Source organism: Neolamprologus brichardi, chromosome 10, assembly GCF_056152115.1.
Source record: "Neolamprologus brichardi isolate AB-2024 chromosome 10, ASM5615211v1, whole genome shotgun sequence".
Classification (NCBI taxonomy): Eukaryota; Metazoa; Chordata; class Actinopteri; order Cichliformes; family Cichlidae; genus Neolamprologus; species Neolamprologus brichardi.
Window position 1 is genome coordinate 20,536,037 of NC_142113.1, and position 23,269 is coordinate 20,559,305.

At 40.2% G+C, this 23,269-nt stretch overlaps 1 protein-coding gene across 4 annotated transcripts in view; it reads left to right on the plus strand.

Moving 5' to 3' along the window:
• Nucleotides 1–336: 336 nt before the first annotated feature.
• Nucleotides 337–23,269, plus strand: part of crebrf (creb3 regulatory factor) — a 31,759-nt gene continuing 8,826 nt past the window's right edge. The window contains exons 1-9 of one of the 4 annotated variants that reach the window (XM_006784903.3): nucleotides 337–479; nucleotides 7,203–7,443; nucleotides 11,973–12,098; nucleotides 14,693–14,868; nucleotides 17,036–18,186; nucleotides 18,703–18,900; nucleotides 20,238–20,427; nucleotides 20,647–20,720; nucleotides 21,029–21,148. In XM_006784903.3, coding sequence (XP_006784966.1) covers nucleotides 11,988–12,098; nucleotides 14,693–14,868; nucleotides 17,036–18,186; nucleotides 18,703–18,900; nucleotides 20,238–20,427; nucleotides 20,647–20,720; nucleotides 21,029–21,148 — 2,020 coding nt within the window. In that variant the 5' untranslated portion in view covers nucleotides 337–479; nucleotides 7,203–7,443; nucleotides 11,973–11,987. Of the gene's footprint in view, nucleotides 480–527; nucleotides 834–1,750; nucleotides 1,768–7,202; nucleotides 7,444–11,972; nucleotides 12,099–14,692; nucleotides 14,869–17,035; nucleotides 18,187–18,702; nucleotides 18,901–20,237; nucleotides 20,428–20,646; nucleotides 20,721–21,028; nucleotides 21,149–23,269 lie in introns of those variants that run through there. The other 3 variants (XM_006784902.3, XM_035905358.2, XM_035905360.2) reach the window with 3 other exon arrangements.

The window sequence follows — 23,269 nt, forward strand, 5'->3', positions numbered from 1 at the left end:
CCTGAAGAACTATTCAAGATCACTTTAAACATATTATAGCGAAACACGATTCCCAAGAAACACAAAAAACCTAAAGCTTTCTAAATAAAAATGTAAGAAATAAAAATAATAATAAAAATTATAAACTTGGGGATAGTTTCTTTTGAGTGTTTGGTCTCAGTTTTCTAAAGCAGACAGAAGTCTAATAAATTGTTTATTAAATAATGAGCTGAACCTCAAGAAAGTGGGAAAAAAATGGTGAAATGTTGCAGGATGTTAAGGTCCAGCCTCGAGCTGTTCTCCCATTGGCCCTGCGGCGCACCACGTGGTAAGGCAGTCACGCGCTTTCCAGGAACCCGTCAGGAAGAAGAAAAACAAAACAAACCCGAGAGAGCTTTAACAGCGTGCGGACTCCATTGAAAAGGGAACGTTATTATCTCTAACACGGGACACACACGAGGTCCAACACCGAGAGAAACGTGTGTGGGGGCGTCCTCAAAGTGAGTACGACCGTTTTTCATCCGTTTCGGAGAAAGTTGGGCTTGGCAGCGGATGGGTGTTTTCACCGCCGCGGCGGATTAGCTTTGAAGCTAACTGTCGGTCGGTTGTTGTTGTGTATCGGGCTTCAGCTGGGATGAGGAAGGGGGCGGACGGAGGCCATACTGACTGAGGTTGCAGCTGAAAAGGAAGCGAGACTGTCCAGTTCCGCGTTAAAAACCCAACCAGAAGGAATAAAACACAAGCTGTTTGGTTGCTTTTTTTTTTTCTTCTTTTCTGTTTTTTGGACCGCAGTTTGTTGAGCTCCTGTAGGAAGTGGAGAAATGTGGCTAGCTAATGCTTTACGACGAGCTCAGGTAAATTTCGATCACCGAGCCTAAAAACCTGTCCACAAAAAACAGACTGTTTAGCTGATGTAGTCCTCTAAAGTGTAGTGGGTCAGTTCCCAGAAGTGACTGATTCTGGATCAGCGTGGTCAAAAGTGTACTTATGTAAGAAGATTGGCTTGAACTCTACTTTAAAACTACCTACAGTCATCCTGCACGGCTTGGAATGCACTTAAAACTACACAGCATGCCTTTATATGTGTGGCAGAGCAATTGTAGACTGTTTGGAGGTGTATTTGTGGTAGGAAAAGCCTCGGTAGTCGCGTGAAACCCCTTCTACTGTGACTTTTTGCAGGCAGCCCGAAGTCTCATTAAGGTACACGCCCCCCAATGCACAACACATCGAGAGCAGCAGGAAAAAAGACTCGACACAGCCAGAAATTTCCATGTGGTCGAAGGCAAACAGCAGACTTATATTTTCACCGAGGAAATGGCCTTAGTGACGATTTATTAGTGTTATTATATTACTTTGGGTTTTCACCTTAATAACTGCTCTATAGTTTATCGTCTGGATTGGGCACTTAAACGTTTGATTCAGTGTTTCTTCTTCGATATAAATGACTAAACGTGCCCCAGATTGAGTCGTACTGCAGTGCTGCGTTGAGGTTTTGTGGTAGGTGGTGGATTTTACTTTAAATATCTGTGAAACACGGTTATCTAGGCCACGGGCATGTAGGCCTCCAAGTTGTTTATCTTCTGCCTCAACCTAGGCTGAATCCAGGCTGTTTGTGATGAAGCAGCTCGTTTGATTGACGGCTGCGACGGCTATTCCAGGACTCGTAGAGGCGGGACAAATTCTCAGCTCTGCCAATGGATGATTGGGATTACGTGGGTGTTGGCACAGAATGGTTAGTTTGAGGCTTTGTTTTGCTTTGCTGAGGATCTGTGATGAGTGCAGTGACTGGTGAGATACTGGTGACATTTATGGGTTTACTGGTGTTTTGTAATAGGCCATTTGTAATGTACACCACTCCGGTATACTCCGATGATTGTTTTGATGCGCACGCTTTTGCAAAACAAATGCATCCACCACGAAGTGGTGCAAAGATGTGCATGTAAGACATTTAGGAAGAAGCAGATAGTATTTGCGTCTTTGTGCAGGGTTGATGTTACAAAGCTCACCCTGCATTCATCACCTTTTATCTGTGCTTGATTTTAGTTATGAGTGCTCCTTTTAACAGGATAAAAACATCTGTGTTGTACCATACAGTTATCAGGCCATCATATGCCTCAAATGCAGGGTAGTTTAAAAAAAAATGTCTTCAAGCATGAAATACTGATTTTGTTTGCTTTTATCATAAATAATTTGAAACCATATGTTATTGAAAGCAGTGCTTTCCATGAACAGGAGAAAAGGATCCTTGATAGCAAAGTAATTTTACCATTGAAGGAATGCTGGGATCAGAGCGAGCCAAACCTAATTACCCAAAAGGCTGTGCTGATAGTGAACTTGAGATTGATTTGAAAATATTTTAGACTCGACTGGTTTATTGGGGATCACCAGATTTAACTGTTTTGTTTGTTTTTTAAATTGTTTGTTTTTTTAATTTTAACTTTGTTTGTTGCAATCTTGTGACTGCTTTAAGACCTTTAAACAGCTCTTCTTTCTGTATAGTTTCCAAATGATTCACGTTTATCAACGCCTTTCAAAGCAAGCCTGTCTTGGCAGGAGAAAAGGAGGTAGCTGAGTCGCATGAATTTTTGCCACAGTGGTATGCATTACGTTTGTCTGTGACAATCCAATTAATTCAGTTAAGTTTCACGTCTTGTTTTTTTCTTCCGATCACGTGCCCGCCCAGCACAATGACTCTCTGTCCTTCTCAAAGGCAGCCAGCCACCCTGCAGTTTTGGAACCGCTGTGTTACCTGTAATCTTCTTGCAGGTATGACGTTGTGGACTAAAATCAAGCATCTGAAGTGAAGTAGGCGTCACCCATCAGTGCTTATATATAGTAGAATGATTGCTGTTTGTCAGATGCTGAATGCAAAGATTACTTTTTGTTTTGAGCTGCAGGGTTAGTGAAAACACTGTCATAAGATTCAAGATTCAAAGTGTTTATTGTCATGTGTCACAAGAGAAAAGGCATTTCTTTGTGCAATGAAATTCTTTCTTTGCTGTCCACCCACAGATGCCGATTAATATATACAATAGAAATAGAACATATAAATACAAATAGTACAAATAAATAGCTGAAGACAGAAAAGGAGACAAAATATGGAGATTTGAAACAGATGTGTGCAAAAGAGCTATAGCTTAATATACTGGCTTAATATATAAACATATTCAATAAAAAAAGTCTGAATCTTCCCATGTGAAGTTGCTGCGTTAGCTCTTTCTCGCATAAAGATGACATTTTTTTGCAGCTTTGAAAACCTATGGGATTTGTTTCTGGTTTTTCTGTGGCTAGCTGCATAGGCAGAGACCATCCTCACTAACTTCTTGTGCAAACCCTGTCATTTTGTTCTATAAGCAGGCTTGAAATATGATAGAAACCTCTCAGTTCAGAAAAGCAAAACAAGAGTTAAGATCTGTTCACTGTGGAGGATGCTGTGGTAAAAGCTGCTCAGTGAACTGAAATCAGTCTCAAGATTTAAAAATCAAATCCTTGCTCATGCTAAAGTTCAAAATAACAGTTTTTCATTGAGTTTGTAAAAAAAAAACTGAACATTTTTGTTTCTTAAAAATGCATGAAACTGATTTCCAGATATATAAGAGCAGAGAGAAAGAAATAGATAAACATCTGCTGGTACATCCTTAATAAACACAGCTGCTTTTCTAATGTTGGTATATGTTTTAACATGGAAAATCTCAAGGTGTAAGATAGTTACCTAAATGTGAAAAGCAACTTAAAATTATTAATATTTTTCTCTGTCAGAAGACAAACACTGTGATCATTTATCACTAGATGATTCCTCTGAATGGCCGACACATAATCAATAATTGCCAGCTCTAGTGCCAGCTCTGTGCCTGTACCACTTAGTCGTAAACTTATGTATAAATAAATAATCTCCAGCCTTTAAGCACAGTTGCCTGTCAGTGAGCGCTCATACTTTGTTTTCTTATACGACTTATGGATTGGTGACCTTTTCTGATATTTGCAGACTTCCTCACATGTCCGTGCTCAGAAACAGACTGCTGTCTCATGCTTGTTATCACTGTAGGGATCATGGGCTGACTGCTATCAGTAGGTAACTCATTCTAAATAAGACACTGTTGACTGGCCTACTTGGACCACGTCCAGTGTTGTGGAGAACGAGAGCTGTTTGCATGATAGCGCAGCTCATGATTTGAACTCAACACTTAACTCCCCCTTTTTTTTCTTTTTTCTTTTTTTAACCCTCAGTGCACTGAACTAATAGGGAAGAGAGGAAACAAACACCACTGGGTTTTAAAAAATACGATTTTTTTAAATGCTTTTTTCCACATATAAATGTCTGAAGCTTCAAAGTTAATGGTCGCTTTTGAACGCTACTTTCCCACAAATCTATAGATTTAGTCTCAGCACAGTGACACATGTTGCACTCTCACACTTATAGTGATGCTTTCTGTTTTGCTTTTAATTTTAGTAAATGGTTTTTGGTATTGAAAATGCAGCAGTTTCGCTATCAGCTCATTATTTGCTATCGTTTTAATCATTCAGTGCAGTGATGAGAAACGAGGAGCAGGTGTTGTTGTTACTTTTTAAAATTTCCTTCATTTAACCACAAGTGTAATTATTGAAAATCGCCAAGGCCAAGATGGCTACTGCTGATTGACCTTGTCAATCAGCAGTGGCTACATACTCTAATAATGCACACATGATACACAGCAAAGCACACAAAATAAATATACACACATAGGTGAGACACATTCATTATAAACATTAAAAATAAGGCAGCTTAAAACTTGAGAACATGTTTTAAATGTGGGGGAAACCTTTGAGAGAGGTTTAAAAAAATGATACCAGGGATCTCAAATATTACCCATAAATAACAGCTGGTATTAAACTGATACACCAGCGTTATGATCAGTTTATGACTGCAAGGCTTACCTTGTTATGTTTGCTTCAGTCATGTGGCCTAGGTGGGTCTGTATGCTGCTTAAATGGGATGAGACATCTCAACATGTGTTATTGTTAAAATGATATGCTGGCTACTCAGTGCACCACAGGTGTATAAATGGTGCAGGCCAGTGTCTCCATCTGATGGGATACATTTTTAAAATACTCAAATGCAAGGCCCTCTTTCTGAATTACGGCCAAAGTCTTCTTCTGAAGCCTGAAAACAGAGCTGTGCCCAGATCAGGTGCAGTCAGATCGTCTGAATTACAACCTGCTAAAAGGTTGTTTTGGCATTTTGTTGACTTCACAAGCTTTAATAAATACTAATATATCAGCTGTAAAATGTTGCATTCAGTGGTATTTTTCTGGTGGTTGACATTTATATCAATCACCCAGTGTTTGTTCATTGTACACAGAAACAAAGACAACTATTTTAAGCATTTTGTAGACAGGAAACCATAGATTTTCAGTGAAATAGCGCTATGACCAAATAAGCCAAAATTAGTTGCCAAGAGTTGTTATAGAGAACAACAATTTATATTGTTAAAAATGGTGTAAAGCGTGTGAGCAGAATGATGCAGCCAGAGTGCATCCTAGCAGCATAATCAGAAGTCATTTACATTACTGATGGTGAGCGCTGTGTTTTATTACTTGGTCTGGATGGGTAAAAGCTGGCCCTGGGTTCAGACTCAACCGAGATGTAAACATTATGCTGCAAAACAGCAAAAGAATCTGACCTGTTGAGCGACTTTTTCTATCTTCATAGCAAGCCTTATAAAAGAAAGAAAGCAAATCTTTAATGTTCCCAAAAGCAGCCTTGGAGGAAAAACAGAAATGATTGAGCTCGTACAAGAATGCTGATATAAGCGGAGGTTGCTGTGGCCTTAAACAAAGCTCAGTCCTAAAGTACAACACCTAATGGAGGCGCTTTTATCTCTGAAGTCCGACCAAACAGAGAGAGGAATTCTTCTTCTGGGTTCTTGCAGCCTGCCACAGTCGGTCATAAATATCTGGCTCTGCATCACAGCCTGTGTCACCCACTGGGTAGTGAGTTGGATTAAACTGTGCTGCTGGAAAAGATTCAGTGCTACTTCGACTGGATAACGGTGGCTCATTTTCCACATGTTTTTGAGAACCTCTGGTTGTGGACACGGGCTTTCTGTTTCCCCTCTGTGATAGCAGCGAGTTTGGATTGATGTTGTTGTTATTGTTCAGGCCATATATGTCATCACTCTGCTTTTTTTCCTAAACATGAAACCAGACACAGCTGCCCAGGAAGGAAGTGCACATCATGATATGGTAATAAGAGAATTTGTATTTCAGAGGAGGAGGAGCTTCCAAATATATTATAGGTGACCAAGGTGGTTAGTGTGTACGTGCATGTGTGTGTGCAGAGACTTGTTTACTCACATGTGCATTGATGTTGGTGAAGGTGTTGCTTTTACAAATGCATTTGACCCAGAGGCGTGCACGGCTGTGTATTTTTTTTTTTTTTTGCCCACTTCCTGTCTCTATGCAAAAGTGTGTATACATAGCTCAGGGGTGAGAAGTTCATTTGCAAGAGGAAGTGATGTTGTTATCTTGCTCAGAGAGGAGTGTGATTCGTGTGTGATATTGTGCTGACAGATTGCTGCTGGGGCCATGTCTCCACGCAGACTCTCGTGTGTTTGCTATGCAAAAGCAGCAAAAGGACCAAAGATCAATCTAAATGTTGCCGTCGTTTGGTGATGCAAGAAAGTGAGCGAATGACAAACAAGCAAAGAATGAACCAAGCTTGATGATGGTGAAGGAGGTAATTAAAAAGGTTGCAGCTAAGCTTGATGCGCGGTTGACTCAGAACAGATCAGATTAACTGTGAGCGATTGCTTGGCAGCATTTGAGTTTGACAAAGAGGCTGCTTACCGAATGTTTGATGAGGACAGGGATCAAATTTGGTAGAGAGTTGCTGTCTACTTTTCGGTGCTCCGTTTATAGTCCCAAGTCATAGAGACTGATCTTTACACACAATTTTTAGTATTTCATGTGTGTTTTTCTTGCTTGCATCAATTTTACATCATGCATCATTTATGTCACAAAGTTATTTCAGTCTGCTGAATATTTTGGCTGTTGTTTGATGAAACAGAACCGAATTGTTTCTGTATACTTTATTTTGTCGTTTGCTTTAACATTACACAGTTTACCATCCTGCGGTTTCGTTTGAGAACAACAACCAAACACAGCAGCTGTGGTTAAAATCGACTTCTTTGTTTTCAACTCTTTTGATTTTAATACTTGCTCTCTGTGTGTTCTTCTAACCACAGACCTGAAGCTTACCAAGAACCGCACCAGACCACAACAGACCAGACCTGACCAGGTTGAGCCCAATTATTCACAGTCTCCCTCTCCCCCTCCCCTGCATCCACCAGCACTCTGCGATTGTTTCCCTCAGCAGTAATTTATTGTGCTGATCGGACAACCTCACACCACTGGGACTGGACAGGAGACCCAGAGGTTCCCACCACTGGAGCTCTAAGCTGTGCCTGGCAATGCCTCAGGTAAGAGGTACGATAGGAGGAGGGGAAATTGTGCTGTCGCTGTTGTTGATTTGTTTTTTTTCCATTAACCCATAAACCCACGAACAAAAAGTGACTTTATTTTTTTATTTTTAAATGGTCTGAATGAACTCTCCACAAAAATCTGAGACAAAACTTCCTGTGAGGAAGTATGCAAAACACCTGCGGACAGACAGAATCGTAGATGTGAAACACGGTTCAGGGGCTTGAAAGAGGAGAGTGACTGACCCCAGTGCTGTATGATGTCTGTAGACCCTGCATCCAAACAGCTGCTGAAGCCAGATGGGCTGACTGTGAGCGACTTTCTCAGTCCTTCTAAAAAAATAAGTGCAGAGTGCCAACTCTGAGCAGGCTTTAACATTTTTGTAATTCTCTGCGGTGCCGAATTAATAGCAACATAGCAAAGTCAGCTCCCGGAAATGATGGTGTCAGCCTTGACAGTGTTTTTTTCTTTTTTTCTTTTTTTCTGCTGTTCTTTTCTCCTTTTTTATTATTCATATTAGATACCACAGGGACTGTTTGTTTCTTAGGGTTTTGTGGTATCTTGCAAATGTGCAAGTATGTTGTGATTGCAGCGCGTCTGTAGCTGCAATCTTATCAAATAATTCCCTCAGCTGTTAGAGTGAAGAACAGGAGATGCTGGTGGTTTGTTGGGCTGAGACACGTGTTTAACTTCAGCGCTAGAACACAAATAACAACAGCAGCTCTGGAGTAATATCTGTAGATGTTAACTTTATTGCAGATATATTAGTAATGGGTTTTACTTTAAATTGCAGGAGTGTTTTTACAGTATTTTCTATTGCTGATGGAAGTTTTTTTTTCTTGATGATGATGATGGAAAAAATCAGACAGCTATCCATTATTTTGATATATTAGATCACTGATATACTGAATGTAACATGATTTTTTTTCTCATAACCTTTAACTACAATATATTATTCTCTGTCAAAGTCATGGAGCGTGTCTGGGAGCATTACAGGGTAGCAGGTGCTGTTGCTTCCTGATGCACCTGTCAATAGCCATGTTTGTGGGTTATACTGATTATTAATCAGGTCGGTGTGCACGCAGACACTTCCTCTGATGTTCCAATGGTTATGGTGGTTAAATGGTTAAATTATTCTCACTTTTCATGTCTGTTATGTCGTGTTTTGGTGTCAAATGTGGCAGTAGAGGGGGAGCAGAATAAAATCACATATGAAAAGTTGTCTGTATGAGGGAGCGGATGGGGAAAAAAAAGCCTCCCATTCATGTATTTGATTATGCTTCAGTGCCCAGCTTAAGTTTGCTCAGTTCATAGTTGCGTGTTTGGGCACAATAGCTGCAGTGTTTTTGGTTGGTTTTTTGTGTTTTTTTTGTGTGCTCTAAATGCAGAAAAAATGTTATTTATTTATTTGCTGTTGACATGAGACATGACTGCACAGTCAGTGCTTTATCTTTTCTTTTCTCTCTCATAAATGCACACTGCTTTCTGTTTTAGTTTTTAGTATTATTGTTTATTGAAATACATCTAATGATTATAGGAAGATTGAAATGACAGATAATTGTATTGTGACTGATTATATTATGTAGGAATGATGAGATGCAGAGTCTGTCAGACTATTTAAGCAGTAGAGAAACAGCATGAACTCAATATAAAAGATGGACGTAGCCTTAGGATGTCTCCCATTGGTTAGGCAAGACTCGTCTTAAATGCTTGAACTGAGCATGTTGGCCCTCACAATGCATGCTTGTATGTTAATGACATACCATTTATAAGGTAACTCCACTTAAGTCATAGCCTCTTTAAGCCTTCTTTTTTATTCAAAATGGGACGGTATTTTCAAAAGCATCATGAGCATCATGTCGCAGTCTTGTTTTTTTTTTTAAAGTTTATATGCTGAGAGACCTGAGGCTGTTTTCTCATTAACCAGTTCTGGCCTCCTGCTAGCCATTAGAAAGAACGCAGGCTCAAGGAACCGCTGCACCTGCTTCACTTTTAGTCTTTTATATACAGTCTTTGACAAATTAGCAGCTTCATTACAGAGTCTGCCAACATGAGAACGCCGAGTATAAAACTGAGAAACCTCCTCAGTAATAATCTCCATTACAAAAAAAGAGTGCCTCCAGAAAATCTCATTCAAGATCCCAAAAAGCTGATATTATGTAAAATATACAGAAAGAGTATTCAAGGATTTGGCAGTCATGTAAAACTTTATAATTAACAGTAAATGGTATGAACACATTTTTATGCTATTAATTGTGAGGGGCAGCACATGGGGGCAACAAAAGACTCACGATTGGGTATTTGGAAAAAAAGAAAAGAAAAAGCGTATTTTTTTAAATTAAGGATAAGGAGGTGATCACCACTCTGTGAAAGACTGCGTGGGCCAATTGAGCATTTATTAGTGTCACATTGCAAAGACCTGGATAATGTAATCATGTACAGTACAAAATATCCCTAAAAGATTCAACAGATGATGTTGAAATCTAGGCAATATTGACTGGTGATGATCTTCAGGCCTTCGGACAAACAAACAAACAAAACGGCAGACATTACTTTTTTAGTGCAAATCACAGCGTGAGCTCGAGAGCACTTCTGAAACCCACTGTCTGTGAACTAGGGGTGGGGGAAAAAATCGATACTGTGTAGTATCGTGATATTTTGTTTGCTAATAATGTATCGATACAGGGACAGCAGAAATCGATATTTTGTTACAAAAAAGGTTTTTGTGCTCTGACTTCAGAGCATGTTGATCCTTTTTCTGAGCAAGAATCCTGACATTCCTTCACTGTCCAAATGTGTTTAACTTTTTTTTTGGCAGTAATAAACATGACAGTTTACTTATTTTAATTTAAGACATGTTTTATTTTAATTAAGTTTAAAACTTTAATTTTTATAAATTGCATAGTTCAGAATAGCTATAATTGTACCAGATGGTTGCATTCAGTTAAGTTGGACTAGACTGTAATACAAACCATTCAGTTTGTCAACAATAAAACTGAAATAAGAGAAAGACTGAGTGTGAGACTTTGATATTAGATAAAATGAATATTGATAAAGTTTACCTTTATGTACAGAATCTGAATATCGCAAAATATTTTTAAAAATTGCAATAATATCGTATCGTGGGATGTATGGTGATTCCCACCTCTACTGTGAACACTGCATCGATAAATGCCAGCTTGTTTTTGCACAGGTGAAATGCATTTGTGATGTGATGCATCTGGGAGGTGCATTGGTAACTTGCACTTCTGTGAAACCCTTTCAAATAAGACAATGTCAAACCGCATTCTGCACATATTCCAAGTCCCAAAACAGTCCCGCTGGTAAACCGGTCTGTGTGCAGCAAATGATAGCTTCATCTATCTTTAGAAATTGAAGTCAGCTAAACTGTGAACTTACATAATTCAAATAACTGCACTCAAGTCGGATTTGTGTGTCCACTCAGCTGTTGTACAAACATTGATCATAATGACACAAAAATACACACAGAAAACACCTGTAGCTTCCTCCGTCTAGCTTATAATAATTCCTGGCAGAATTGAAAGTATGGCACACAAAATGTAAAAATAATGGTAATAACTTTAGTTTTATAGCACTTCTATAGCACAGTTACAAAGTGCTTCACACTTTAGATAAAACCACACACTAAAAAAAAAATGAGTTTTCATCAGTCGGTTAAAACAACCCACAGTCACAGAGCCGACAGGCTGAAGAAGGCTGTTCCACAGTTTAGGAGCTTTAACCTCAAAAGTGCGGTCACCTCTAAATTTTAACATAAGAGGATGAAATAGTTAAGAGACACTGATCAGACTATCGGAGAGGAATAAGGTCTCAGCAGCTGTGCTATATACACAGGAACCTGTGTATATATATATATATATATATATATATATATATATATATATATATATATATATATATATATATATATATATATATATATATATATATATATATATATATATATATATATATATATATATATATATATACACACACACCTATATACCTAAAACACTTCAGGCTGTAAGTTAATGATAGTTATATAAGAGCAGATGCATGCTGGTGCAATATGTTGTACGTTTTACGTTCAATGGATGCATGATGTGATTAGTCAACTAATCGACAAAAATAATCGATGACTGGTCAACTACCAAAATAATCGTTTGTGGCAGCCCAACTGCACAACAATCTTAGGAGATACCTTTGAAAAGAGTAACATAAAGAAAGGAGAACTGGACCAAGGATTGAGCCCTGAGGGACCCCACATATGAGGGGCACTGATGAGGACATGTAGTTATTAATATGACTTCTGAAGTGTCTGTCAGATAATAATGATTTAAAAAAAAAACACACATCGTATAATATGACAACAAACGTTACAGAACAATATTCTTTTAAACAATAATCTTTTAAAAACTGAGCAGCATTAAAAGGAAGACAAAGGTTGAACTGAGTTTATCAGATTTTACTTGTGTTGATGTGCATTATTGTTTAATCAAGTGTTTTGTTTTTTTTCCCCGTGTTTGTTGCAGCCCAGCGTCAGTGGGATGGAGCCTCCCTTTGGGGATGCCTTTCAGAACTACTCGATTGCTGACCAGGCTCTGACCAGCACTGAGCTGCTCGCCACCAGCTCTGACCCAGATTTCATGTACGAACTGGTGAGTAGACACACACAAAGACGTAAGACCTTGGTAACCATGCTTTGAATCCGGCTTCTTTTCGCATCAGTCACAGCTGCTCATGCTGAGCTGACACTGAGTTGCATCCAAATGAAGGATCCGAGTTTAAAGGTCAACAGCAGCAACTCAATATCGTCCCCTATCACAGTCACAACAGCTTTCTCAAATAAGAAGTTATTTTACGGCAGTGAATGTGTGTATATACAGTTATATTGATTCTTGTTAAGTGCTACTGTTGCTCTAAAAGACTTTGATTTTTTTTTGACAAATATATATATAAACACTGAAAGTCACCAAGATTATTCTAAACATATACATACTCAAGTAGCTGGGCTGTAAACTAAGAAGGTTTTGATTGTGCTAAGCCACATTTATAGATTCGCCAGTGGAGACCCAGTCTCTGCCAGCGGGGCTTGATCAGACACAGCTGCTCAAGGGTCAGCTTGGCCCAAGCACCCCCACAAATATCAAAGATCAATATAAGGTTACACAGCACACTGTCTAAGGGGCCACAGAGCAGGAAAACTGCATGAAATCCAGTATCTTTGTTCTGATTAAAGGAAACCATATTATAAACGTTCCAATTCTTCTTTTTCTAACCTAACATTGACTTCAAGAAACCTTAGAAACCAAAGTTATTTCATCAGTTTAATTTCTCAATTCATCATCTTTGCTTCGCTGGTCATCTCAAGTTGCACATTTCAAATTGTGCAACTTGTTTGACAATTTGTTAAATCTGTGTGCGACGTCTAAATAGAAATCACTGGAACAGTCAAGCCAAACTGAATCAGGGACTCTCATGTAGGGATTCTGCTGATCTGAAGTTGGTGGGTATAAATCGATTAATTCATTTTTCAGTCAACAGTGTTACTGTGGTGAACTAATATGTCCCTAGGCTTTTAACATAACACATATAAACAAGCCAAAGTCATTTCCTGTGATGATTCTCACACAAATTATCAGCCTCGCAGTTGGTTAGTTACGGCTAGTTATTAATTGCAAACAGAAAAACAGGCAGGATATCATTTGGGATGAAACAGAAGGCACTGTGGTTTTCTGGGATGCTTCCGTAGAATGAAGCTATCATTCATGTGATAGATAATACCTGTCAAACCATCTGCTGCAATGGCAAAAGGACTTCTTCGCCAGGATTCACAATTGAAAATATTGAGGTTGGATGTGATTCCTCACCATTTACAGGGATTATTTCAGTAATGGTGAGAAATCCTGAGGTTTATAGAAACGTTTAATGAATGCTGCCGTGGACTCAGCTTAACTTCCAGACTGGCGTTTATCGAAGCAGAGACTCGTGTCTAATTGTTTAGAAACTGTCTGACATTTGCCAGGCTCTCAGGCAGGTGATATGAAGCACCGCTCATGTTGTCAGCTGCAGGTGTCTGCCTTAATTTACTGTCCTCTGTAGACTAAACAATAGTGATTGACTGCCTCACTCTCAATTTCTTTCACCATAGTAACACATTAATGAGATGATGGTGTGCAGGATGACCTGCCATCTCCTTTAGTTAGTTTATTTATCATTTGGTGTGACACCCATTTATTATTAAAGCAGCACTAGTTAGTCAGGGTGCAGAGTTTTCTAAGCTATTTAGCACAGTGGGGTGTTTTTTCTTCTTTTCTTTAACAAGCATATTGGAAATCCTATCTTAGGCTACGTCAGCATCTTCTGCCCTTTTATGCAATCTTAGACTGATTTCACAATGTTGACATCAGAGCTCTGTGGGGGTTGTACCATCTGTTGCAGGGCTCCCTGATCTTGGTCCTTTCATGCAGGTTCTTTATGGCTTTTGCTGTTTGGGACCGCTGTGTAGTGAATTTCCAGACAGTCAAACACCTGGTTGCTGGCATTATGTGGTGGCTTGTTATCATAAATGTCTTTTATAAAAGTTAACTAAATCATTCAATAATGAAGTCTAAGCTAAGTAGAATTTCATACAACATCACCTACCCTACCACCTGCCTTGATCAGCTCTCTGTCTCTTTAAACACTTTGGAGGACTTTAAAGGTTTTTTTTTTTTAACTCAACTAAGCATTTAATTGTTACAAAATCTCACACAAGGTCTAATCATCAGATAAAATGAAACGGTGGCACTTCATGTCCAATAGGTCAGCATGACTTCAATGTGAAATCTTCACTAGTCAGTGCCCTTGACTCAGTAACAGAAGAGGAGATTGTGGGAATATTTCACATTCAGTTAGATAGTGAAATGATGACACTGCATGGCTGAAGTTTAGGAGGAAGGTGGTTGGTGGTTTGATCTCTGGCTGCTCCAGTCTGCATGCCAAAGTATCCTTAGGCAAGATACTGAACCTCAATTTGTTCTCCGATGCTTTCACTGGAGTGTAAATGCATGACTGTTGGAAAAGCATTTAGGTAGAAAAAGGTGCTCATATGAATAAGGTATGTTGTATGAAGCACTTTGATTAGAGTAGGACCAGTCCATTTACCGTGATCCTTTGTGTCTGGGACAAGGACACGCACTCTAACTTTACAGATCATCCTATCCTATAACAGCTGCATGGAGGTAATTCTTTAATTTGCTGCTCTCTTCAGGACAGAGACATGAGCCACCAGCAGAGCCCCTGTGGGGACAGCATTGTGGGGGTCGGGGATGGAGGCAAGGAGGTTGAGGGTTGCGTGGACCAGCTAATGGGTCTGGGTGAATGTGAGACAGTCTGCAGCAGCTCGGCGTTCGAACAGTGGGACTCCTACTGGGAAGACCTCACCAGGTACTTATTATTTATTCATGTGTTGCAGCTTTTTTTTTTATTTTTTTAGGCCATGTTAAACAACAACAACAAGTAACTGACACATAAAACTTTGACCTCTTAAACTCTGTGAAGCTGGCTTGGTTTGTAAATGAATAACTAGCAGATACTTTATATAGTGCTTTTCAAAGAGTCACAAAGTGCTTTACACAATCCAATACAGAGCATACAAAGCCAGGCTTAAAAGCAGCAGAAAAATGGAGCAAATCACTGACTCTAAGAAAGAAGCGAAAACAAGAAGCCCTTAGCAACAGTTGAAAATGCATAGGTCACATATTACATGTGAATATTGAAATCGTACACAAACACATCCAGTGTTTGATCAACAAAGTCCCGTAAAGTTGACTTTGTGGGTTTTTGTGTGTGTGATAGTTTCTTATAAATTATGTAATTTTAAATTTTTCTGTCTTTGCTTTGAACCCGTGGGTTAGCTGACGGAGCAGAAAGTGTTGAACTATTATGAGATGCATTAACATGTTGTTGATCTGGTTTATTTTTCATGTAATTTGCTGCCATTAAGATAGGTAGGCTTCCTGCATTTTTTAAACTAACATTTAAAATATGAAACTCACAGTTATGCTGTATTTTTAAACTATTATTTAGATATTTCACCTTCATCTTACTGTGGTCACGCCAGGTCTGTAGTATGAGGAGGCTGTAGTGGGCCCCTGCTTTTTATAAGCTTGCGATTGATGATACGACTGATTTTAGTTAAATCTGGTTTTAGTTAAATCTGTTGTGACGTCTTTCAATGAGCCTCATGAGAAAGGTCAGAAGGCTTTGAAGGTTTGTACAGAAGTAGAACAGTAATTGTGAAGGCCTGTCCTTTTGGTATCAAATAGACGCAGCAGATGAGGATTTGAAGCAGATAGTAGGTTAGCCGGGAGGCAGGAAGTGGTTTAAGAGGCCTGTAAACAACAAAGTAGCTGTCTGCCGCAGTCTCCTGGGGTCTCAGGTGATGCTCCGTCTGTCCTGCAGCTACCCTGATGTTTTGCTGCCAGAGTAGCTTGTGTACTCCCCTCCCCAATGTTGAGTGCAAACTGAGGGCAGACTACTGTCTCTGAAAAACAAAGTCCATTAAAACTGGGGTGGAATAGTGCTGGTTGTTGCAGGGTTTGAAAAATCTGCTGCATACAGACTTAGGTTTGGGTTGTGCTGAAGTGGAACAGGGGAAACTGTTGTACCTTTTTTTACTAATGTGCAAACCATACTTTCCAGCTTTGACTAAGAATGTGTGTTTCGGCAACTTCAGATTAATTTTGTTATATTGTTGTGCTCTGGTGCACCAAAATAACGTTTGGTGCTTGCTGGTCTTACCAAACTATAGTTTTCTTCACCGCACTGAGAGTGCTGAGAGAGCCTCAGAGCTTCCTGTTTATATCTTGTGGCATGAAGAGGCTTCACTGTTATCACTGGTTTCTCACTGAAGTTACAAACTTTAAACTAAGTTAAAAGTAAAGTTGAAAAAGAAAGTTGAACAGTTACAGATTTTCTCTGAAATGTTCCATCTTGGAAAAATGCATTTGTCTCAAGCTCTGCAAAGATAAAAGTGAAAGTGGAGGAGTCACGCTGTGCTGTGCTGTGCTGTTTAACTGCTATATGACTGGACCATTGCCGTCATGTGACAGGCTGCCATTGCAGTTCTAAGTAGAGACAAGTGCACTTCCACATTTAGCATCCCCTCTGTGGGGAAAACAGGTTTTCACTGCAAGTTGCAGTAAATGAATACATTACATTACATTGAATATGAAACATTACTGGTTTTGCTGAACATTTCCAATATTTCCCTTCAGTCAGTTACTCATCTTCAAGTTTCATATATAACAGCAGAGCATGAATGTTTAGCATGCTGAAATAATGTTTTAGTCGTTTTTCATGAATAATAACTTGTAAATTCTAGTTTTTCTCTGATGATCATGTTGATCGGCTGATTATTGTGTTTGCAGGGTCATTTGCATGGTAAAAATATGCACCAACAAGCTAGTATTCTAAAAATTTAACAAGCTTAGGTTATTCAAATGTAGACAAAAATAGGAAACAGCTGCAATGCAAAGATGTAATGAAGATACTATGACAAGAAGGCGAAAGTTTCCACTGTTGCTAGTCTGTGTCTCTCTGTATTTCACAGATACACACGGCTGGCCAGCTGTGATATCTGGGGCACCAAAGAGGTGGACTTCCTGGGATTGGATGACTTCTCCAGTCCTTACCAGGACGAGGAGGTGATTGGTCGAACTCCGACGCTGGCTCAGCTCAACAGTGAGGACTCACAGCCTGTGGGTGAGACGCTCTACCCTCCCGCTGACCTGAGCTTGCCCCAGACTCAGTCGTCCCAGCTTCCCTGTCACAGTAAGACTCTCCTGGTCCCCGGCCAAGGATCAGGCCCTGGCTCTGTTCAACCTTCACCGAGCTCCACATCCTCTTCCCGTCCTTCGCGCAGCCTTCTCCCGGACTTTCCTGAAGGCTCCCAAAGAGCAACCAGACCTGTTCCTTCCAGCACTGAGACTATGGCTAAGACTCAGAGCCACCTCAGTCTCACCCAGGACCATGGTCATGCTCAAATAAAGCCCATGGTGCGTGGAACCAAAATGGGAGCCCCAACTTCCTACAGCTCTGACTTTGTACGCAAGGCTAAAGTCCGTGTCAGTGCTGTACATAAGACCCAAGCGGATATGCCTCCCCAGACGGATTTTGAGAGGTCAGATCCCATTCTACCTCTCTCCCAGCCTCGAGACGAGAAAGCCTCTACTTCAGCAAGTGCCGCCTTAGTGGGACTACCTGGTGCTGCCGCCGCCAGCTGTTCGGGCAGCCTGGCGAGCTTTGAAAGGAGAGTAGAGGGGACAGCGAGGAGAGAGATGCCTGTAGGCCGGTCTGCCACTGTGCCTCAGCTGGTTGAGGCGAGCCAGGCTCTGGAGACCAGCACCTCTGGGCTGGTGATCAGCGATGGTGTTTGCAGCGGGGCTGGCAGTCTTTTGGTTGTTGAGGGTACGGAGAAGACCAAGGAAGAGGAGCACAACTACTCTCTCTTCATGACCCGCAGCAGACTGGGCAGCAGAGGCCACCCCCAGACAGAGGAAGAGGATGAGGAGGACGAGGAGGATGAGGAAGAGGCAGAGGAAGAGGAAGGAGATGGGTTGGAGCTAGAAGATGAAGACCACGATGAGGGTTTTGGCAGTGAGCATGAGCTGTCTGAGAATGAAGAGGAGGAAGAAGAGGAGGAGGACGAAGACTACGAAGCAGACAAGGACGATGACATGAGTGACGCCTTCTCTGAGCCAGGTAGCTACTCTCCATAAAAATGTCAGGTTGTCAACAAGTAATATGTTAATGATGCTTCAAAATAAATCTTGAATTTAAAATAGTTAAAGTGATTATTATTACCTTTATTTTACCAGGTTGTCTGATTGAGATTACAATTTCTTTTAAAAGAGAGACCTGACCAAGATAGGAGCTGTACAACCCAAAACATTAAAAAAATTCTACACGTACAACATAAAATATAAATCCACAACAAATACCCATAACAAAAAGCAAAAAGCAAAACAGTGAGGTCAAGTAATTTGGACATGTGAAAAGGCACGTGTGGTTACATTTTCAGTAACTATAATCTCATTGAACGTATAAAAATAATATGATACATTGCTACATTACAAGCAGATGATTGCAGTATTGTGTCACTTGGTATTTGGTGTCACCACAATACTGAATACTCCATCCTTTTCTTTGTCTCTGTTTGTCTCTGTTGCATTAATTTCCTCCCCTTCCTTCTGTGTCTCTCTCTTCTGCCTCCGTCAGGCTGTGACATGGAGCTGATGGAGGACATTAAAGGGCTCACAGCAGGAGTCTCCAGCCGAAAGAGAGGAAAGCGCCGCTACTTCTGGGAGTACAGCGAGCAGCTCACCCCCTCCAAACAGGAACGCATGCTCAAGCCGTCCGAGTGGGACAGACACACGCTGCCTAGCAACCTGTACCAGAAGAACGGGCCTCTCCACGGTACACACACAGATGCACAACTATATGTGCATGCAGGCATTATTAAAGTCTCGCTTTGAGTTTCAGTTTTATATGGAATTAAATAATCTTTTGCATTTAAGTGTTTCCGACATTTTATTTTACATGCCCAATATCGACGTAAAAATGATCGTATACGGCTTTTAGTGGATAATGCAGAGTGATCAGAGACAGGCTGGTTGGATCGGTTGGATTTTCCACAGCAGCAGCTGTGCACAGCATGTTGCAGTCATGCTACAGTTTGAGTAATCACATTGGAGTTATTAAATAAATAAAAGATGTATATTTTATTTCACACATTAAAGGACTCCTCTATTTAAAAAAAAAAAATGCAGCAAACTATTTGTCTTGTATCCATATTCTTATTTATTCAGTGTTGTAAAGGGAGTTCTTTAAATTGAATAAAATGATTCATGTTGGATTTTGATCATCATAGTTTCAGGCTTTTAAAAGTTATGGTCATGGTCAAAAAGTTGCTGTTTGATGATTAATAATTAGGTTATTAATGCATCCCCACACCTGTCAGACCCACTGCAGGTTACCAGCTGTTGGTGCGTAGAAAATCTTTATTTAAAACTAGGGCCGTGCTATATGACCAAAATCTCATATCCCGATATAAGACATCTATCGTCCCGATAACGATATAAATCACAAAAATTTAACATTTTCTGTAAATTCTGTGAATTTACCGTTCTCTTTGTGAGTATTTATTACGCGGCGTGCTGCGGGGAAAAGCTTGTTCTAACGTTTGACTCTAAGGTTTATTTTTTAGCACCTGACGGCTCTTTTTTGCTTCTCATCCGTAAATACTCTGCATACTATTTCGCGTGATTCAGTTTATTTTGAAAAGTCTCAACAGGATCTTGAGCTTTATTGTGAAAGGTATATGTAGAAAATAAACAAGCGGACACGCGATGGTTTTACCGTCGTTGTTGCAAACGACAACGTATAAAAACAGGCGCTTGTCTGTCCGTAGTGTGGTCATATTAAATATAAGAGAAAGAGAGAACTTTAAGAAATTAATATAGCCACTACAGTGACCATCAAAACCATGAAAAAATATTGCCGTAAACAGTTTATTTTACGACACCACAAAACAAACGATAGCGTAAAATGAAACGATAGACGTTTTTATATCGTCATCCGATATATATTGTTATATCGAACAGCCCTATTTAAAACCAGATCAAGCAATTTAAAAAAACAGAGGTACACTTGCAGTACCATGTGCACGACTAGTGTTTGTTCATGTTTCGAGAACTGAAACATTTAAAATGCGATTGATGTCTAACTCCTTTGTTTTGATGATCTCTACAAAGGAAAATACATGCTGAAGAAGTCTCGCCGCACAGATGTGGAAGACCTGACTCCCAATCCACGCAAGCTGCTGCAGATCGGCACAGAGCTTCGTAAACTGAACAAGGTGATCAGCGACTTGACTCCTGTGAGCGAGCTACCACTGACTGCACGGCCACGCTCTCGCAAGGAGAAAAACAAGCTGGCCTCCAGGTAAACCACGCATTCATGTGTTCGCTGTGTACACATGACAGCTGGAGAACAGCCATATGTAAAGTCGTGATGACTGCAACAGTATTATTTTCAAAAAGTTTTACCCTCTCGAGCCTGATTGTAATAAAGATGGCTGATTTGAGAATAACCTCTGTTTCTCAGTGAGATCCTCTTTCCTCCTATTGATTAGAAACTCTTCTTTCTGTCTGTGTGTTGCAGAGCTTGCCGTTTAAAAAAGAAAGCCCAATACGAAGCAAATAAAGTGAAGCTCTGGGGACTCAGCACAGAGTACGGTACGTTGGCTCTGACGCTACGTGATCTAAATCTTTACTAGAAACAACATCTGCATGTATTTTTTTCTTGCACTGTTGGCAGCTCAACGGCAACTTAATAGACAAAGATGACAGTGACTGTTATGACATTTTACTTTTTTTTCTTTTCTTTGTCAGATTAGAAATAAGATCGTGATTGATAAGAATAACGAAATGACTGCTCATACTTGTCACCAATTTTAAAAAGAATTGTTACAGTGTCTAACCAGAAGACAAAAGCACAGACTTTTTTGTGAATAATCTGTGGTCAAACTTGTGTTTTCCTGCAGACCGGCTGTTGTTTGTGATCAACGCCATCAAAGAGGAGATAGTGGAGCGAGTGGAGGACTCTTCTCCGCGTCCAACCAACATGTCTGACACTCTGGAGAGACTCATAAAGGAGACACTTGGTGAGAATCGAAAAGAAACACAAGTTAAGCCCGTATTATGCTTTCTGGGGTTTTATCACTTTATTTTAGTGTTGAAGCTTTTTCTTTATACATGCAGATGTTCTGCATATTCACAAAGCCCAAAATCCATGTCAACAGGAGTTTTTATCTTCAGTGTGCCTCAATTGCTTGAAACACCTCGCTCACAGTCGTGACGGAAAAGATCCCTGGCTGAAAGTAACATTTAGACAGCATCTGAACACATTCAGTGTCTCACAAAAGTGTGAGTACACCCCTCACATTTTTGTAAATATTTTATTGTTTCTTTTCATGGGACAACATTGAAGATATGACACTTTGATACAATGTAAAGTAGTCAGTGTACAGCTTGTGTAACAGTGTAAATTTGCTGTCACCTCTAAATAACTCAGCATACAGCAATTTATGTCTAAACCGCTGGCAACAAAAGTGAGTACACCCCTAAGTGAAAATGTCCAAACTGTTCCCAAAATGCCAATATTTTGTGTGGACATCATTATTTTCCAACACTATAGAGCTTCACAGGGTGCCACTGGGATCCTCTTCCACTCCTCCATAATGACATCATGGAGCTGGTGGATGTTAGAGACCTTTTGCTCCTCCACCTTCCATTTGAGGATGCCCCACAGATGCTCAATAGGGTTTAAGTCTGATGACATGCTTGGCCAGTCAAGTACCTTTACCCTCAGTTTATTTATCAAGGCACTGATCTTTTTGGAGGTGTGTTTGGGGTTGTTATCTTGTTGGAATACTTTCCTGTGGCCCAGTTTCTGAAGGGAGGGGATCATGCTCTTCTTGAGTATGTCACAGTACATGCTGGAATTCATGGTTCCCTCAATTAACTGTAGTTTCCTTGTGCCAGAAGCACTCATGCAGCCCCAAATAGTGACGTACCACCATCATGCAAGGCAAGACACACTTGTCTTTGTACTCCTCACCTGGTTTCCGCCACACACCACTGACATCATCTGAAACAAATAAGTTTATCTTGGTCTCATCAGACCACAGGTAATCCCCCCCTTAGTCTGCTTGTCTTCAGCAAACTGTTTGGAGACTTTCTTGTGCATTATCTTTAGAAGAAGCTTCCTTCTGGAATGATAGCCATTTGATGCACCTCTGCAGCAATGCTGGCAACTTTCACACATCTATTTTCAAATGACAGCCTCTGGATATGACACGAGCACGTGCACTCAAGTTCTTTGGTCAACCATGGCGAGGTTTGTTCTGAGTGGAACCTCTCCTGTGAAACTGCTGCATGGTCTTGGCCACCGTGCTGCAGCTCAGTTTCAGGGTGTTGGCAATATTCTTATAGCTAGGCCGTCTTTATGTAGAGTAACAATTCTTTTTTTCAGATCCTCAGAGAATTCTTTGTCATGATGTGCCATGTTAAACTTCCAGTGACCAGTACGAGAGAGTGCGAGAACAATTCAACACACCTGTTCCCCATTTGAACCTGAGATCTTGTAAAAGTAACATCTCACATGACACCAGGAAGGGAAATGGCAAATTGGGCACAATTTGGACATTTTCACTTAGGGGTGTACTCACTTTTGTTGCCAGCAGTTTAGGCAATAATGGCTGTGTGTGAGTTATTTAGAGGTGACAGGAAATTTACACTTTTGTTCAAGCCGCACACTGACTAGTATCTTCAATGTTGTCCCATTAAAAGATTTGACAAAATATTTACAAAAATGTGAGGGGTGTACTCACGTTTGTGAGATACTGTCCAAATGCAAGCACTGCACTAAGCTACATCTTTGCTATCATAATGACTGCACAAAAACGAAACGGTCACCAGACATCATCAACAACACAAAGATAAAATCTTTTTGTTTTTTGAGTTGGGGACAGTGCAGGAGCAGGACGGATCTTGAGCGGCCGAATATTTCTATTCAGGACTCTTTGTCTCTGGTTACAGTTAGTAACCGACACTCTCTCTTGCCTCTTTTGCTGGGCTAGCTGACCAATCTGATCAGGCTGGGTTTTATTAGCATGTGGAGACTTAACTCTTTACCCCATAAAGACAACATATCATAACCTCCTCTTAATAACATGTTTTACACCTCAATATGTATTAATAAAGACGTGGTTTGATGACAATTA